The sequence below is a fragment of the Argopecten irradians genome, chromosome 4 (genome assembly GCF_041381155.1).
Source record: "Argopecten irradians isolate NY chromosome 4, Ai_NY, whole genome shotgun sequence".
Taxonomy (NCBI): Eukaryota; Metazoa; Mollusca; class Bivalvia; order Pectinida; family Pectinidae; genus Argopecten; species Argopecten irradians.
In genome coordinates this window covers 43,015,716-43,035,779 of record NC_091137.1, presented here as the reverse complement: position 1 = coordinate 43,035,779, position 20,064 = coordinate 43,015,716, and the positions used below count along the sequence as shown (strand labels likewise).

The following is a 20,064-nucleotide window of genomic DNA, read 5'->3' as shown; positions in this document are numbered from 1 at the left end:
CATATAAAGCTAAAGTTATTTATTGACAATAATTCACACTATTCCCAACCACAAGTTATCCTGCACAAACGTGTTGTAGTGGTAATGCCTAGCATACTATGTGATGTCCTACATACTGCATGCTCTTTTTACCACAACAAGTTATTCTGAGCCGTTTTCAATTATACGGTTTGACTGGTTGGACCTAATTGTTCGTTTATTAATTAAAGACGGACCTGGTGATTTTGTATTGTTTTCAGACGAGCCTTGACAAAGCCCTCACAGGCCTGTATCAAAAAATGCAGGTCCGTCAGGATTTATACTTGAAATAATGACTTTAACAACAGTCGAACCGGTTGTTCTAAATAAACGAAAACGGCCTAGATGAAAAGTTGTATATCATCAAAACCTGGGTACATACATTCATACAATACACACAACATTTTCAGCCACATTTCAATCAAATCAAAATAATGTTTTTCTAAAATAATGTGGTAATGTCATACCACACTTGCTACCCTTCCGATCACAAATTATCTAGATCAGAAATTAAGTGCAGTAAAGCCTGCTATAAAGGATACCCCTACTTAAAGGACACCTGTCTATACAGAACAAACTCAGTAACCCCATTAGCTAGGTGTAATTACCTCTGTATAAAGGACCTGTCTTTTATAGGCTTTGCCTGTTAGTCAATCCTTTTGACTTCAACCCCATGTCCATAAAATTTGTTGAAATGAAATGAAACAAAACCTGTCTATAAAGCATATTTTCACTATGTCCCTTTGGTGTCTTGTATAGACAGGTTTGGCTGTATTAACTAGGTATATATATTTAAAACACTGTCTTCTGTCAGCAACAAGCTATCTAGATAAGATGTCATGCACAATATATCAATGATGTTCTGCAATTAACTTATCCTTAGATTTTTTTATTTGCCCCATTAAAACTATGCAATTCAAAAAGAATACTTTATTATTCATGTTTATTATCAAAAACTTTGTACATAAACAATAAAAGATATCTTGGAATACAATTACATCAAAATTCTCTTGCCTGAACTAAAAAAGTGATGTTGCCTTGGGCATCAGGCAATTGGATTTTCCATGGATGAGCTATGATTTTAACTCATTCACCCCTTGAGACACATTTAGACTCTTCTAAATCAAAGACTAGACCAATCCATTATGAAACTTAGGGGATGAAGCTGGACGGGAAGTCTCCATCTGGTGATATATAGTGCTGCCATATTGTAATCACTGTTCTTTTGACACATATCAGCCTGCTATAGGATTGGCATGTATCGTAATGTCTTGTATTCGAGTGTCAGTCAAGGGGCGGAAGTTTTTCTCTTTCACTGGAAGCTTCTCCAACTCGTCTAGTGTATCAAAGCCATCAATGACTCTACAAGCAGAATGGACATGAGTCAAGTAAAATGCTAGAAGTTGTATGATCATCACATAAGTTATATTCTTAAAGAAAGTCTTGGCTTGAGACCATTCCAGTAAAACTTGTGTTCTTTGGTGAGATTTCAGAAAAGCTTAATGCCTTTAATGGTCAATGCAAAAAAAAAACATTTTACCATTATATCACATCAAATCACCTCTGATAGAGGCTCTTGTTAACTAAAATATGGGAGTTCCCTTTTGAAGATTTTCTTTTCAGCAATAAGAAAACATGTAAATCTTTGTATACAGGAACAAAATGTTTTTTTTTTATATAAATACCTATTTGCAGCATGCAATATATTTCTTGCATGAAAAACAAACTTTATGTAGTAACATTCAACAAAGTCATAAACAAGTAACACCTACATCTACCTATCAATAAATATAAATACATGTACATACGAATCAAAGGTATCATTAAGTAATAACTGTAGAGCAAAGAAATACAATATATTTACTTACTTCCCAAAGATGGTGTACTTCGCATCCAGATGAGGCTGTTTAGCATATGTGATGAAAAACTGTGATCCATTTGAGTCGGGACCGTTATTTGCCATGGAAACAACACCTCGAACAGAATGCTTTAAAACAATAATATATATTTTCGGTTCACGTGAAACATTAGTCTTGACAACCTACTAGCCATATAATTATACAGTTGAACATTGGTAACTCATATGATATAACAAATAAAAACATGTCAATAATTTTCTCTTGGTTTTTAATTTACACCCAAAATTTTAAGATCATTAACTGTATTTGATCCAATAAGCAACCATGGACACTTAAGAAATTGAAAAAAAAAAAAAAATCAAGAGGTGCTAAATAGGACTTTTGTGCCAAAGACTCTGGGTTCTGTCCCCTGGCCGAGACACAAAAAAGTCTATATAAAAGTGGTAGCTCTGCTCCTGCTTGGCACTCAACATACAGGGAGTGGGACGACTGGTTCGCCTGCTGTCAGTATAATGTGAGCGGTTGGGGTGCGTTACTTGGTGTCTTCGGCGGCATGCTTCAGTGTTATAGCACTATAAAAAGGGCAATAGTTTGACTATACAAGAGGACACAACATGAATATACCGCAGTCTCCAAAAACAAGCACCTCGCACAACATACACTCAACACACCGCATACACAGGAGGCCGTCCTTACATGACCATAGCTGTTATATTACTAGGACGTTAATTAATCAAACAAACAAACCAATATTTCACAAAATTATTGCACAATGTTAGCCATTAATCAATTTGCAAAAGAAATCGATAGAGAAAAATACAAAGGATTCAGTCTTCATTTAAGCCAAAGTAAGTGACATGAAGGCCTCAAAAAGAGGGAGAGGCACTTACAGGAAGAGTTCTGGAGCTCTCATTATGTTGAATACAGTATATATGTAGAAATATTTGAAAAATCACTTCTCACCTTGAGGTTGTCTCGAAATTCATCCTCAAATTTTCTGTCCCATATACTGGATCCACCCTTTCCTGTACCTAAAAATAAATGTCATTAAATTAAGAAAACCATCGGTCATTGAAGTTTACCATTATGTGAACCAGTGAACAAAGGATTGATCACTAACATCTGAATTACAGACACTTTAACTACTTGATCATTATGCATCTTAACTCCTAAGTACCAAGAACCGGTGACAAAGGGATGAGATACTAACACATAATAGGTTATCATTTATACTCCCCTGTAGTGAAGTTAGAGGGGGCGGGGGTATACTCAATCTGATTAAAATACAGACCTTATTATCACTACGTTAGATAAGAGGATCTGAGAACATCCCATTAGGGGTTACGTCAAGATGACCTTGTGGTTTTTCTCCGGGTACTCCGGCTTTCCTCCACCAACAAACCTGGCACGTCCTTACATGACCCTGGCTGTTAATAGGACGTAAAACTAAACAAACCAAACCTTTTGAAATGGCCAATCAATTTGGCACTGCCAGAATCTTGACTGGGGACGAAATAGTTTGAAAAAGCTGTCCAAATTATTTTCGTGTATGTCAAAGCTAATTGTATATGTATACTGGGGCGAAAAGACGTTTTCATTTGATGTTGTAAGGTGTAGAAACTGCATTTGCTCTGAAGTGCATGTGGTATAAAGGTCATCTGGACGTGACCCCTTATGGGATATTGTCAGATCCTCTATTGAATGGAGTGGTTATAAGGATCTGTGTTTTAATCAGATTGGGGTATACTTTGTCTCTTTGTATGTCCATCTATATTCTTAAATGTCTGGACAACTACTTACCTACAGGATGGTAACAAAAAAATCAATGAAACTTCACAGTAATGTAAGAGTCAACCATAACTGTGCATATGTACATACTGGGTTTTTTTGGCCAAAATTTTGGTTACCATGGTTACCAGGTCACTATACACAAGTATTCTTTAGCTTTTGGCTTACAATTCTAGTGAAGTCTACAGTCATACATTGGTAATTACTTAAACTAAAACAACTCTAAAGATCCTGTTGAATTATAAATGTTTTGTTGATATCCATCAAATTGTTTTAACTTAAATATTTATTCAGATACTGTATGCAAAAATTATAATGATACCGCCGATTTCTATTTCCAGAGGTTAATGGTATTGGGTATTCAGGATGTTGCTTATTTGCTACAGTACCTACCATGGGTATAGAACAAGGTGAAACTTACCAAATAGTGTTTGTTTTTGGACAGATAATGAAAATATTGTATGAAAGTCAGTAATAATATTTACCTGTGGGGTCTCCTGTCTGCACCATAAAGCCTTTGATATTTCGGTGGAAGCTACAACCTTTGTAATAGTCACTTGCACATAAAGCCAGGAAGTTCTGTAAGAGAAAGGGAGAATAAAATATATAAATGACATTTATGAAAAAAAATACACTGTATGTACTTAATTTGTTATGGGATGACCCCAACCCATTGATTGAGCGATGATGTGATCCCTTTAAAATTTCTAAAACTGAACTACAGGTATTGAATAGATCTAAGTCTGAGTTTAACTTCTTTGAACTACAGGTATTTAATAGATCTAAGTCTGAATTTAACTTCTTTGAACTACAGGTATTTAATAGATCTAAGTAAGTAGATAAAAGATTGATTTCATTTAAAGATGCTCCACTGCTGACGAATGCTATTTTTTCACTATCAAAAACAGGAGCAGACGATTTAGTATTTTTCTTCTGTTACAAAAGTTACTTACTTTACACCATTACCACCACTGAAAAGTTTGAGCTTCTCATTTTACTTCAAGTTAAAAATATGAAAAACAATTAATTGCATCCCGAAAAAATTCCGTGGCACTATATTCTTTATGAAATGAAGTACTGATTGCGCATGCACCAAAGGCGAAATAAATTATTTTATGTTATTTTTTGTGTTAATTATGCATATATATTAACGATTAAACACAAATTATTGTTCGAATGATGAATATTATTTATGCTCTGTCGGCGGTGGAGCATCTTTAAAATTTCAAAACCTAGGACAATTAATTTATGCTCAGCTTGAAGTAACAATTTTAGGACCTGCTGGATATGCAAAATGTGTATTTCAGTATTGAAGGATACAAATTTTATAAAGACATTAAATTCCTTTTATTTTTTTCCTCCTTATACCAGTGATCGATAAGGTATGAATATTTGTCAATCGATCATCAAAATTGATAGTCCTAACCGTTAATTTATCAAACCACCTAATCGGCCCATCACTACTCATTATATAAATTATATTATAGTTTTCACATTTAAACAACGCAAATGAAGTTTGAAATATTTCATATCAGTTAATATAAGTAAGTCATCAGATTTTTTTCACCATTAACTCAAAGTTAATTGTGATACATCAATTGTTCGTGGATTATTGTAATGATTGAATATTGTACATGTACTGTATATTCATTTTGTAATTTACCTCACTTGCCGCTGGACACTGCTCACAGAAAACCTCAATCTTTATATCTCCAACATCAGTATGTAAAGTTACAGACTGAAACACAAAAAAATATGATTTTATTTTTTACAGATAGAATTTCAAACACTTGTGGTAGGACAGGGAGAATTATTATTTTTTAATTAGATCTGTCTGCAGCTGTGACACTCAAACAGTGTCAGACAGTCTTAACTTTAACGATGTTTATCATGAGGAGACACTTTGAGCTGACTTTTGAAACATAACCATATTACGGCGTGTCTAAGACAGTCTGAATGATTGAGATACGCTAATAAGTCATAAGAGCGACCATGTAAGTAATCATATATAACACATTTTAAAGCGCTTATTGTACGAAACCATAAGAAGCGTACCATTTTCTCTTTTCGTCTCGTTCACGTTGTTTACACAGGAAGTTGGATTCCGGAAGCAAAAATTTTCCTTTATAGGATTTTTCGGTAAATACGGAGCGCAATCATAATATTAAAAGGCATTATACGAACTAATTTCATTTATACCTGAGTTGTGAAGATATTCTTATCCACTAAAAATTGCATAACATAGAAGTTTAAGTTTCATTGATTTATTGGTTTATAATAAAATAATCGCGTTTTGTATTATTTTTATGTTCTGGAATTTCGTGATTTCTTTCCAAGATGGCGGTAAATGTGGAGACAGTTAATCGTGCGTGGACTGTTGTATTCGAATCTCTTACACCAGGAAAGGTATATCGACAATGGTTATGACAATGCAAACTGACTATCATATCTGTTGAGTTATGACCAAGAATTTTAATATATGTTAAAACAAATTCTGAAATTATCATATTGTTATGATGGATACGTCGTCCCCAAATATTAAAAAAAAATCCGTTCTGTTATGTAAAAGGACGTGGTTTGTACAAAGTGTTAAATACGGTCTCTGTCACTCAGCTGACGGAGCATGCTTTTTTGACTCAGTCGATAGAGCCATAGATTTCCAAGCAGGTGACCCGGGTTCGATTCCTGGTCGGGGCACCCGACAGGAATCATATGTGTATTTTCCCTGTTCTTTGACACATAACATTGGCGGAGTTCAACTCAATTTGCAATGTTCTAAGAAACCCTACTTGAAGTCTTCTCAGAAGATCTTCCGAAGATTAACTTGATTTGCCCTCTTCACTCAATCACTTCTAGAATATGTACTTCCGGACACTCAATTTGCAGCTCGTCTGCTTCTGGAAGCTTATTATAGGCTCTTTCATCTATGAAATGGAAGATCTTCTGAGAAGACTTCTCTTCTTCTCTAATTCGATTTGAGCTCGTCATATACATTATGTCGATGGAAATGAATCCAGAAGCAGAAGAGTTACAAATTGATATGTGGTCGGAAGCAGACATGTTAACCCTACCGATTCTGGCGGAAGTCTACCGCTTTTGAGACTGATATTCCGCCTACCGCTTTAATATCCAAATATTCCGATTTCTGCAAAACATCGTCTTCATTTTTTTTTCTTCTTCCGATTTCTGAATTTTTCATAGTCGGTTGGGCCTGCCATAGTGGCTTCAAAATGCATACCAGACTGAGTAGGGTGACTTGCTTCATAATTAAGTAAACAAAGGAGGTGTGAACACTCCCTGACCAACACCCACTGGTGCTAATTAGCAGCCTGGGGCTAGTTCCACCTTGGCTTGGTGGTGTCGCTTGTGTCTGAGTGTAACGATGTGTGTTACGTAGGCCTACCGTAAGGAAACAATCATCTGGCCTTTCAATAAATTTTGTGCTTAAAACGAGTAAGCATCATTTCAAAAACAAACACTACTTATAATTGAAATGATTTACTCACGTTTTTAATGTAAAATAGGCATACAGTGTCTGCTGAAAATCATAAACTTTGCAATCGTAATGGCCGCCATTTTTGAATGGGGTGATTCTAATAAAGGAGCCGGATTTTGGTATATTTTTTTCAGGATATCACTAAAAAAAAAGTTATTATTTTTTTCAGTGTGATTATTTCTCTAGAATATTGGTGTAAATTTTAGAAACAAATATTTGTATTTTTTCTTGCATAAATCAAAAGAAAATGAGTCCAGTATGTATAACAAAAAAAAAAAAAAAAAAGTGAAAAAAAACCCAAAACAAACAGACAAAATGTGTAATTAAAAAAGGTGATAAATAGCATTGAAATAAAAGTATACGATGTATTTATTGGCATTTTTCATCTTCTAAATTTAATTTAAGCCTTAATTAACATTTAAAAAATACAAAATGAGCCACCAATGAAGGCTTATGGTAATAATTAAAGTTAAATCATAATTTGTTAACAAAATATGATTTTGTAATTATTTTGCATATTATTGATATTTATATATCTCTGATGCGTCGCGAAAAATGCTGTGTGTAATGCTACCGCTTTTGAGTAAAAAATCTACCTCTTTTTGCTCAACAAAGGTTAACATGTCTGGTCGGAAGTTATAACTCTAGAAGAACATGATGAGGCCAAATCGAGTTAGGCTCCAGCATTCATACTTTTTGCCACAAATGTGTGTCCAATATTTAAAACTATAAAAAGGCTTTGCCCATTTTAATTGAGATACAGCATATACCTGCATTTATGACGAAAACTGTTGATAAGTCAGTAAAGATATAGATGATAAATTTCAAGAAAATGTATCTAGATATCCCTCTCCCTCTTCCTCAGTGAGATGCGTGACCCAGTTGATTAAGTACAGTACAGCATAGCGTAAAGCTGCAATGCAGTCAAGCCTGGGTTGCTGACACAGCAAAAAAAATGTTTTAAATTGACTACAGTTTGACTGTCAATCAAACAATAGTAAAAATATAGCTATAGCTCATTCTGATATCTCTGATCATGACCAGGACTAAACCAGGTAACATAGATATGTTTTTTCCTATGCATCATAATATATATACCATATAACATGTTGAGAATTTTTATACACATATTTCCCACTCATGTAATTCCTAAATCTATTTCAGATACCAAACAGACCAGTCACCAATTCTGAAGTAGAATTTCAAAATGCTGTTCAAGTTTTAATTCAAAACAGTTTAGGTCACATCATTGAGGAGTGGTTTTTGGAAAATTTACAGCAATATCTCCGCCTTCAAGTCGCATCCAAATTTTGGTCGTATTTTGAGCCATCTACGAACAGTGATGTGGATGGTACAGAACAGTTATCGTTAGCTGTGGAATATCTTCACACAGTTGTTTTGGACTATGCACCATGTTTCAGTAGACTCGAGAGCCTTACCCAGTTGAGTCAGTACCGTAAGCCTTCCCTGTTAATTCATGCTGGTTCGCTGTCCACCACATTCATATTGCTGATCAAGGCTGTGGTATTTAACTTCATCCCACGTTCATTTAAAGATGCAGTGGATGTGTTCTACTCCCAGGCTTTCAAGGTTTTTCACCACAGCAGTTCTGAGGAGGACCAAGGTAGTATAACAAATAACAAAGAAAATTATAGAAAAAAGTTATAGGGGCCATCTTTGGCAAATTGCATATTATGATATTACATATCTAGAGTTATCTCTTTGTATCGTATTGTCAGGACAACAGGTGAGTAGAACTGTCAGGGAATTAACTAATAGTAATTCTTTGCTACAAATATATTAATAAGAATTATTTTAACAGAAGTCATAGTTCAATTTTGAGTTTTATGACATTATTATTTCGTGTTTATTTTCTCTGAAAAATATTCAATACAAGGTATAAAATTACATTACATTGGTAGTGACGTCATTGCAAACACATGACATCATACCAATATTTACATGTACAAATGTAATTGCAATATAAGATAAATCTTTGATATGCAAAGAGAGTATACATGTATACTAATAGATTCATTTACATTTCCAATTGCTGTTTACCTTGTTTACAAGTTTTTAATATATTTGCCTTTGTCTGTGTTTTATATAAAGATGATGAAGAAGAGTTGGCAGGTTGTAAGGGCTGTGGCCAAGGTATGGAGCGATGTCGCTGTCAAGACATTATGGCCAGATTTCACAAACTTAATGCCAAACTGTAAGTCAACCAACATATTATTATGATTAACACATGAATATTTACCCCTGAAATTTCATAGTGAATATAGGAAGACTTTGATATCAAACCACCTCCAGGGGTAAATACGTTAATACATACAAATTACGGTATGTGTCAGTGTAGTTCATTATTTTAACAAAAAGACAGCCAAAAAGAAAAGAGAGAACAATTTGCTTTAACTAATATACTTCATGTTATAGGAAAACAATATTTGTAATCAATAAGAAAAATAGGCTTTATCAAGGTATTGCAATATCATATTCAAATTTAAAGGTGTCTTCTTTTAAGGCTAAATATTTTTTAAACCATATTTTGAAACCAAATATGTAAATGATTCAATAGAATTTTAAAAGGGTGTTGTTTGTCAACATAAGCTTAAAGATAATCATAAAATCTGTTGATAACATAGCTAATATAGGATGCATAAAGTAACAATATCAATAAAAATACCTTTTGTCGATGAAATGGTGTTATACTGAGAAATGTCGGATTTAATACTTGACAGAGATGATATTGGCATACTGGAGCGTGTGTCGGGGTCCGCTGTGACTGCCATTGTCCATGAGAGGATCAAACAGCATGTGGAAAGCACCTGTAAAGGAAACTTTGAAACATCCTTCCTGGAGAATCTACAAAATGTAATTAATACCTACTATGTATATTTCTTGAATGGTTAAATGTTGAGCTCACCTAGCCTGAAGTACCAGTGATCTAATCATAAATGTCATGGCACGGCGTCCATGGTTCGTCAGTCCATCTGTCTGTCAATACATGTATTTCCTATGGTCATAAAGATGAGCATGGATTGTACCCAAATTTAATCAGACACATTCTTGGTTTTTTTTTATAAATCTTGTCTTTGCTCTAGCCTCCACTCTCATGTCAGGTAGTGATTCTGTTTCAGTGGTTATCTCCCCTCTCATGTCAGGTTGTGATTCTGTTTCAGTGGTTATCTCCCCTCTCATGTCAGGTTGTGATTCTGTTTCAGTGGTTATATCCCCTCTCATGTCAGGTTGTGATTCTGTTTCAATGGTTATCTCCCCTCTCATGTCAGGTTGTGATTCTGTGTCAGTGGTTATCTCCCCTCTCATGTCAGGTTGTGATTCTGTGTCAGTGGTTATCTCCCCTCTCATGTCAGGTTGTGATTCTGTGTCAGTGGTTATCTCCCCTCTCATGTCAGGTTCTGATTCTGTTTCAGTGGTTATCTCCCCTCTCATGTCAGGTTCTGATTCTGTTTCAGTGGTTATCTCCCCTCTCATGTCAGGTTGTGATTCTGTTTCAGTGGTTATCTCCCCTCTCATGTCAGGTTCTGATTCTGTGTCAGTGGTTATTTCCCCTCTCATGTCAGGTTCTGTGATTATGATTCATTATTTATCTCCCCTCTCATGCCAAGTTTTGATTCCCTTTCAGTGGTTATTTCCCCTCTCATGCCAAGTTCTATAATTGTATTTCAGTAGTAATCTCCCCTCTCATGTCAAGTTCTAGAATTGTGTTTTAGTGGTTACCTCCCCTCTTATGTCAAGGCTATGATTCTATTTCAGTGGTTGGAGACAAAAGTGCTTGGCTGGCTACATCTTGTGTATTCTGATGAAAGGCGTCACACCACAGCAGACTGTATATCAGGATTTAAGGGGAGACTACTCCACTTCTTGTTTGAGACATTTGCTAAAACACAGATCGATCAATTGTTCAATATTATCATAGAATACCCTGAGTCCGAGCCTGCAATACTAGATCTGAAAGTTTGTCTTGAGAAGACAGATCAGCGACCGCATCTGGTGTCATCACTAAAATCAGCACTGGAGACACGACTCTTACATCCAGGTTGGCAGATATGATATAAAATTATATATAAGGTGTAAAGTATTACAAAATAAACAATTCTTACATGGCTGTTTTGGATTGAAGCTGGTTTTAAAAACAAGGTCAATAATGATAACGAGATGACAATTTAATTTCGGTTAGTTGAAAAAACAAAGTCAAGGGTTGACAAAGGGATAAATTGACAGCTGTCAATGATGATAGCTCGTGTGTGTGACAGCGTTGCTATATATTGTCTTGTGATTGATCAATGTTCAATTTAAAGATTGATTATAAGTTTGATGTTATTTGTCTATTTGGAAGGATCACAAGAAATTGATACAGAAAGTGCTGATTTGACTTAATATTGCTTTTAAACAGGTGTGAACACTTCTGATATTCTCACTGCGTACATAGCTGCTATCCGGGCCCTCAGAGTTCTGGATCCTGCGGGAGTGATTCTAGAACTTGTCTGTGATCCTGTCAGGAAGTATTTACGGTGAGATTACTGTTTAAAGTTACATGTGTCGTAATTCATACTGACAATCGAAGAAGAGCTTTTCATATTATGTTATTCACAAACCAAAACTTATCTCTTAATAACAAATTATCATATGGCTGTATGAAGCTAGCTTTTTTTTAAAAAAGGTCAATTTTGACTGATGATTGGTTGATTTCAGATCTCAAGATGACACAGTCCGGTGTATTGTCTCTAACCTAACTTATGATTGGTTGATTTCGGATCTCTAGATGACACAGCCCGGTGTATTGTCTTTAATTTGACTGATGATTGGTTGATTTCAGATCTCAAGATGACACCGTCCGTTGTATCGTCTCTAATCTGACTGATGATTGGTTGATTTCAGGTCTCCAGATGACACAGTCCGGTGTATCGTCTCTAATCTGACTGATGATTGGTTGATTTCAAATCTTGAGATGACACAGTCCGGTGTATCGTCTCTAAACTAACTTATAATTGGTTGATTTCAGACCTTGAGATGACACAGTCTGGTGTATAGTCTCTAACCTAACTTATAATTGGTTTATTTCAGATCTTGAGATGACACAGTCCCGTGTATCGTCTCTAACCTAACTTATGATTGGTTGATTTCAGATCTCAAGATGACACAGTCCGGTGTATCGTCTCTAACCTAACTTATAATTGGTTGATTTCAGACCTCGGGATGACACAGTCCGGTGTATCGTCTCTAACCTAACTTATGATTGGTTGATTTTAGATCTTGGGATGACACAGTCCGGTGTATCGTCTCTAACCTAACTTATAATTGGTTTATTTCAGATCTTGAGATGACACAGTCCGGTGTATCGTCTCTAATCTAATTTATAATTGGTTGATTTTAGATCTTGTAATGACACAGTCCGATGTATCGTCTCTAATTATCTGTTATGGCCTGGTTGAGAGGGCACTATTGCCTCATAGTATTGTCGAGGGATGGAATAGTGCCCGAGCCGAAGGCGAGGGCACTATCCCATCATGAGACAATACTATGAGGCAATAGTGCCCTCTCAACCAGGCCATAATGGGTTTAGTACATCACCCTGACATGAGACCGTTTTTCATGTCATCGTAATAGAAGCACGTCAAGCGATACCTCGCAACGCTATCTTCATTTCCACACCACGTTGTTACATTAAAAGTACAACATATGAATTGTCTCAGAAATATGAGATTCTATAAAAACGGGATTCAGCTTCATGAAAATTAAAAGTAGATCAATATAGAACATTAGTGAACTGTCTTCTGTAGAAAAGCAACATTTGCTTCCATCCCCGCACACAACAGCCTGTCCGCCATCTTGTCGTCTTGGTCGAAGCGCAACGTTATAATGACGTCATGTAATGGTGACGTCACAATACATTCACGTTCAATTTCGCGCCACTTCAATAGTGCCCGCTTGCCCGGGCACTATTGCAAATAGTATCCATGTGTGTAGCCAATCAGAATCCAGTATTCTGTAGCGTGATGTACTAATCTAATTTATAATTGGTTGATTTTAGATCTTGGGATGACACAGTCCGGTGTATCGTCTCTAACCTAATTTATAATTGTTTGATTTCAGATCTTGGGATGACACAGTCCGGTGTATCGTCTCTAACCTAACTTATAATTGGTTGATTTCAGACCTCAGGATAACACATTCCGGTGTATCATCTCTAACCTAACTTATGATTGGTTGATTTCAGATCTCGGGATGACACGGTCCGGTGCATTGTCTCTAACTTGACTGATGATGGCAGTAATGAGTTACTAGATGAGCTAATCAAAGGTCAGCCTCTACTTCTGGATGAAGGTTGTCATAGCGATGATGAAGACGAAGATTGGGAAAAGTGGATCCCGGATCCAGTGGATGCTGATCCATGTAAGTTTGGAGACATAATCACGTTTAGTTTTCATAATCGATTTCATCCTCGATATTTCAGGGGTTACTATCACTGTCATTATATCCACTCTAGGACTATATCATAGCAAAACTTAAGACTCTGTGTGCAGCAACATATGCGACAGGTAGTTTGGTCCTTTGATGTGCATCAAAAAGATCAAATTATGGTAAAATGTATGTCTTTGAAGTTGGAAGTCACTCTGTAATCTTAAAAGGGAAGTCTCTGCAAGCCTGTGATTGGTCAGTTTTTCTCTAGAGGTGTATTCAGTTTTACTATATATCATCAGAGTTTGAATAGAGTCACTAATCCAAAGAGTCACAAAGTAAACTTACTGCAGTCTCCCAAAACATGCACACACATGAAACATACTGCATACATTGGAGGCTGTTCTTAAATGACCTTGGTTGATAATATGATGTTAATATAGTCAACTAACCAACCAAAATTTTCAAGAAATCCAGATCCTCAACCAATTTTAATGAAATTTTGTGTTTTGTTTCCCTGACTTAATGAACAAAATTTGATCAGTTATCTGAAATGGCAAAAAAAGGAAAAAAAAAGAACTGTTCATCTGAAGATTTCTTAAAATGGTGGTGAATATATGCTCATCCTTTGTTGATGGAAGGTACATTGTACTATGTTTCTTGATAAAGTTGCTAGAATTATGGCCCTCAGGTTTGCTATATAGCAATTATATTGCATACCTATTTTAAACAACAAGTCGAAAGAAGTTTTAATTTGTACCAAATTAATATTGTTTTTTGACTTGATAGCTACAACATCCAAGAGCAGGCGAGCCTCGGACATCATCAGTATGTTAGTGAATATCTACGGCAGCAAAGAACTATTTGTGAACGAGTACCGAACATTACTAGCAGATCGCATCCTCACTCAGTTTAACTACGACATAGAGAAGGAAATCCGATATCTAGAGCTTCTCAAACTCAGGTTCGGAGAGACCCAACTCCACTATTGTGAAGTCATGCTGAAAGACGTTGCCAATTCTAAACGTCTGAACTCTAGAGTCGTGGAGGAACGATCTAAGAGTAAACCTGAGGTAAGGATTGTTGTAGGGCAAGACAAGTAAGTTTAATTTGTATAGAAAAAGAATATTGAAGGACATGACAAAAAATAGGATGAGTAAGTTTAATTATTATAGATAAGAAATATTAAAGGACAAAACTAAGGAAAATAGGACAAGTAAATTGTAAGTTTAATTATTAAAAGAATTTGAAAGAGACAGATAAAAGATCCCATATAGGCGGTTATATTTGCGGGATTGATAATTTCACATTTTTTGCTGGGCATTACTTTGAAAACCAAAAAATGGATACTAAATATTGAGAAAGTTTGAATTATGTGTGATGTTCTTTAGACCAAATAACGAAAAGTTTAAACCACTAAGATTAGATTTTCTTGTTTTTAGTTAGAATTATGAAAACTTTGACTTCAATAAATAACAGTATTCTGTTTCTTCACAGATATGGCAAAGTTTAAATTGAATATTTTTTTTTTGAAAGGACATGATTGTATAATATACATTTATGGCTCCAGTGACAGTATGTTATGACGGTTTATTTACCTGAAGGTGTAATTTTTCCTGAGAACTTCATTTTTTATTATACTTTTAAGTCACGATTCGCTACTCTTGGAATAAATATTATTTATATTCACAAAGAGTAAAAATTTTAGTTTTTATGCTTTGTCCGTCATTGTTGAACAATCATAATGGGAGATGACTCCATAAGAGAACTGGGAGGTCACCATGGGGGCACACTCCCCAGGGAAATACAATGTTTTATCTAATCAAAGACACTGTTATAAACCTGAGGTATAATAATATATATATATATATATATGGCCTTTCTTTGACTCTGGATAATACTTTTGTAAAATTGCTAGTTGTGTTTATCTGCACATTTAATATTTACAGGAGATTGAAGTGAATTCTATGATCCTGTCAGCCCAGTTCTGGCCTCCGTTCCGAGAGGAGAAAATAGCATTACCAGAGATAATGCAGAAGTCACTGGAATCTTACACAAAAGTGTATGAAACCTTGAAAGGCAATCGTACACTCAACTGGAAACCTCACCTTGGTAAGATACTGTGTAAAATATAATAGGGCATACCTTTTAAGTTCAATTGGCAGTTATGGGTTTATGAATGCCAATGGTGTTGGAAGATGTGAATGCCCTGTGGAAATCACCTTGTTTGTTCATGTGTACAAAAACCTGTTCTTATCCTTGGTGTGGTAAGATAGGTGTCTTTACCATTAAATTTGGACAAAATTATTATGTTAAGTTCATCAAAGCACATATTGCAGGGGGAAAATCAAAGTCAGTGTAATGTTTGGGAGTTGGGGTGTCTTTTTTGACTGAGGAATAAAAGACTTCTGTTTAGATCTTACACTTTTTGTAGCAGTTTTAATGGTTAGAATGTAATGAAAAAGCAGTTCTAGTACTGTTTTGCATACACTTGATGATCTTTGGGTTATATGGAAATTCTATAATGATTTGTTTTTGCAATATCAATATTCAAATCTGATAATTTCCTTAATATAGATTCATAAATGTAAGTTATTTTTACCTGAATGTTGAAACCACTATTTGAGATTATATTTAACCCGAGAAAAATTTACAGGTTTGGTCAATGTGGACATTGAACTTAAAGATAGGACCTTGACCTTCAATGTGTCACCTGTACATGCTGCCATCATCATGCAGTTTGAAAGTCAAGGTAAGGAGAAATATTCTAAATTTCATATGGACTAATGCCTGTATATGAATGATATCTAAACCATTTCATTACTATTGGAAGGGTTTAGAAATCATTCTTATACAACTGTTCGTCCATTTGTCTATAACAAGATTAAGGACGGACAGGAATTGTTTCAGTATGAAGACAGACTTGTTCAGAACATTTTCAGCTGGCAGGTGGTTCTCATTCAAGATCATGACTTGAACACAGACTTTTGATGAAGCCAACAATATTCAAATATCTCCCTGTACTTTCTCTGTCAAAATACTGTAAACCAACTTTCTTTCACATCAGATTTATTTTCACAAATTTTGCAATAAAGGTAAATCAGCTTAAAAAAATAATATTTTGAAACGAAAATCGCAAAGTTTTGTAGCAGCAAGAGAAAATTGGTTCACAGTATATATAAGCAGATTGCATTATGATTGGTACATAAAAAGTCCCTGTGGTACAGTTATTATGTTTTATGTTATGTTTTTTCATTTCAACCTGTGTTAGATTTTATATCAAGTTTAAATCAAATCAGCTCCTAAGTTAATGAGAAGATGTGCAGCATTAGGTTATATTTCTTTATTTTCCCTGTCATCAGATGGGCAATACATAGTATTACCCATGTCCTCTCGTTTTATCATGTCTCACTGGTTTTATATGGAGCTGGCAAAGGGGCATGCATGTCTTGTTTCAAAGAATTATGAAGTTACCTCCCTTTAAGTATAAAAATGTGAAGCATTGATTATGCAGTTGCCTCCCTTTATCCATCCTGTGATTTGTTAATGAAAAAACAACTAAAATAATGTTTCCAGCACGATGGACAATAGAGGAGCTTAGCAATGTCTTACAAATGCCTGCAACTGCTTTACGAAGGAAGATTGCCTACTGGCAGACCCAGGGGCTTCTCAAGGAGGAGACTACAGACACCTTCATCCTTATAGAGGAGCATAAAGGCCGTACACATGATGTCATCATCACCGACGATGATGAGGCGGAATCAGCCATGGCGTCAGCACATGCCCAGAGGGAGGAGGAGCTACAGGTTTGTATTCAAAATCAGTTTTATTTTAAATTCTGTAACTAATTATTTCATCCCGAAATGTGTAACAAAATTGAACATAGAAATGCAATGATTCATTTTAGCACCTGTACAATATCTGTACTTTGGACTCTTTCTCTTGCCTTGAAAGGCATTGGAACTTAATATTTGGCTTATATAGGTCTAACTGGGTGAGGTGGTATGTCACATACCAAAACTAGGTCATTCTGACCTATATTTTGATGTTTATCAAGGAATACCTGGTAGCTTGTTCATGCTCGCTCTTTTCTATTCTGTACTGGAACTTCATACTTTAGTATAGAGTTCCATCTAGGTAAATACAACATTATGTTTTACATATGATTGATGAATTAAACACATGCACCCCTAAAGATGGATTTGGAATCTTCTACCAGTAGTTCAAAGGCTGGAATAGTCCATCTAACGTTCTTTATTGTCTTTGTACAGGTGTTCTGGTCCTATATAGTGGGTATGCTGACCAATCTGGAGAGTTTACCCTTGGAGAGGATACACAGCATGCTGCGGATGTTCGCCATGCAGGGACCATCCGCACTGGAGTGTAGTGTACCCGAGTTGAAAGATTTTCTGGACAGAAAAGTTAAAGAACAAAAACTTATCTACTCTACTGGTGTCTATCGACTGCCAAAACCCAGCTGAGCATATCTGGAAATATGACGTAGATAAGGTAGGTATCTTCCATGATAGAGATGAACCCGGATTCTTTTGAAGGAATTCCTTGACAGAAAAGTCAAAGAACAACAACTGTTCTTCTCCAATGGCCAAAACCAAGCTGAGCCTAAATACATGTGGTTGGAAATGTTGGGCATGTTAACTCTTCCAGTCCGGAAATAGACTCAGCATTCACTTCCATAATGATCAAGTCCATTTGTAAGTTTAAACGAATGTGGACATTGGTTGATGTGTCTATAATGACAGAAGCAGATGATATTTCTCCAGCTTGGCAGATATACTGATGTACACCTGTCCGTACTGAATACAAGGGATTCTGGATTATAAAATGAGCTGGTTATCTTTATCAGTGAAGCAGAAATATACTGCTCTGATATCTAATCTCCTTCAATCACAGTATACAAGACCATTTGTGATATAAAATTGAATTTGCAACAGTATACTACACAGCTTAGGGAAAATATGTTGTCTACTTGTCATAGGGAAAGAATAATTTATAAAAACAAAGCGAATCCCTGTTAAAATCTAAGACACTGTGATGATTATTTATAATTCATAAAACAATGAAATTGTTACTACATGTTTGTAAGTTGTTGTGGTTGTATTAAAATGTGATATACCACCTAGTAATTGTAAACATGTTGTTTATTATTTGTCCTTGCTTGTTGTCTGTCTTGTTCTGACAACAGGTACATGTATATGATAACGAAATGTATCTGCAAATAGATATGTAGATGTGAATTTTCAATAAGACCCAATCAAATGTTCGGATTTCACTGAAAATAAAGCTGCGGACAAATAAGTGAAGTACCATCAGGCCAATGCCCCTATTCTGAAGTCTACAATTACTATGACTCATTGACTGATTAAAGAGACAATTCACTCAGGCTAATTCTTTTACATAACCAAGAAGCCAAATATAGCATAAATGTATTGTTCTACATTTCTTATGAAATATATAACGTAAAACATTGACAAATTCCTCGACATTGTTAAGTATTTTAATTAATATCGTTCAAATATCAAATCGTTGATCAATACGATTAAGCAGGTACAATATGGACGCTGTACCCATACCCGAGTCAAAGGCACGCACGTTAAACAAATGAACTACATAACCACTGAGAAGGTGATAAAATGATTTTTAGGCAAGACAATTCACCTAACAAGGTAAACACACTACCGTTAGAGCGATTTGAGCAGTTCTAGACAAATATTGCATTACTCTACGAACAAGGGACAGGGTTCGGCATACAAGAAGTTTGACCACAGTGTGTAATGGCGGACAGCGTGCGAGTTTGAACATTTCACACACATGTCACCCCCATGGGCATTTCATGCATATCACAGGAAAACCGACTGATCTTATTTCCATTAGAACTAGTTTTTTTCCGATATATGTACAAATTTTAATGTTCTCTTAGACTGAATTGTCCCTTTAATGAATTGTGGCTTTAAATTGATTCAGCATTCACACTATTCACCTGATCTTGCCCCTTCAGACTTTCATCTATTCCCAAAATTGAACACGGACGCCGTTTCCAGGACATACTTTCAGTCAGACTATGATGTCATACATTTAGTGGAAGATTTTCTGAATGGTCAGGAAAAGATGACATTTAGGCCTTATATCATTGTTGGCATTTAAAAGTAGAAAACCAGAAACATAACAACAACAAATATATGCCAAAATTAAAAACCGGCTCATAACATATCAATCAGTCAACATACAAGTGAATTGCTAAGAAGCCTTGTTTCAAACGAAACTCAAATGGAATATAGAATGAAATCAAAGAAAGAGTGGTAGAAGGCATTTGAGAACAGGTGGGAATCAAATCAAAGATGCATTTCTCCGGATTCTGGTGTAAATAATGTTGGATGTTTATTTTGAGTAGCTACGTTTTTAGGTCATCTGACCCGAAAGGGTCAGGATGACCTATAGTCGTCATGTTTCGTCCGTCGCCGT

General features: G+C 35.5%; 2 protein-coding genes across 2 annotated transcripts; one reads left to right on the top strand and one right to left on the bottom strand.

The window, feature by feature from the left end:
* Positions 1–944: 944 nt before the first annotated feature.
* On the bottom strand, positions 945–5,776 carry LOC138321755 (peptidyl-prolyl cis-trans isomerase-like 3). Its single transcript, XM_069265694.1, has 6 exons — positions 5,721–5,776; positions 5,329–5,403; positions 4,151–4,244; positions 2,841–2,908; positions 1,887–2,005; positions 945–1,380 (listed from the first exon to the last, which is right to left on the bottom strand). The coding sequence occupies exons 1-6, from the start codon at positions 5,721–5,723 to the stop codon at positions 1,254–1,256; spliced, it is 486 nt and encodes a 161-aa protein (XP_069121795.1). The 5' UTR covers positions 5,724–5,776; the 3' UTR covers positions 945–1,253.
* Positions 5,777–5,982: 206 nt separating this feature from the next.
* Positions 5,983–18,735, top strand: LOC138321754 (anaphase-promoting complex subunit 2-like). The gene is made up of 12 exons (XM_069265693.1): positions 5,983–6,071; positions 8,326–8,785; positions 9,274–9,376; positions 9,903–10,035; positions 10,939–11,221; positions 11,579–11,696; positions 13,403–13,578; positions 14,374–14,657; positions 15,534–15,696; positions 16,241–16,336; positions 17,161–17,390; positions 17,856–18,735. The coding sequence occupies exons 1-12, from the start codon at positions 6,003–6,005 to the stop codon at positions 18,063–18,065; spliced, it is 2,325 nt and encodes a 774-aa protein (XP_069121794.1). The 5' UTR covers positions 5,983–6,002; the 3' UTR covers positions 18,066–18,735.
* Positions 18,736–20,064: the final 1,329 nt, after the last annotated feature.

What these genes read in the sequence shown, in the direction of transcription:
- LOC138321754 (XM_069265693.1), top strand. Translation starts at nt 6,003, where the DNA reads ATGGCGGTAAATGTGGAGACAGTTAATCGTGCGTGGACTGTTGTATTC. An exon ending in TCCAGTGGATGCTGATCCAT is followed by an intron (nt 13,579 to 14,373) that starts GTAAGTTTGGAG and finishes TTGACTTGATAG; the next exon opens with CTACAACATCCAAGAGCAGG. An exon ending in GATCTAAGAGTAAACCTGAG is followed by an intron (nt 14,658 to 15,533) that starts GTAAGGATTGTT and finishes TAATATTTACAG; the next exon opens with GAGATTGAAGTGAATTCTAT.
- LOC138321755 (XM_069265694.1), bottom strand. An exon ending in AATTTCGAGACAACCTCAAG is followed by an intron (nt 2,006 to 2,840) that starts GTGAGAAGTGAT and finishes ATTGTTTTAAAG; the next exon opens with CATTCTGTTCGAGGTGTTGT. An exon ending in AAGTACACCATCTTTGGGAA is followed by an intron (nt 1,381 to 1,886) that starts GTAAGTAAATAT and finishes TTCTGCTTGTAG; the next exon opens with AGTCATTGATGGCTTTGATA.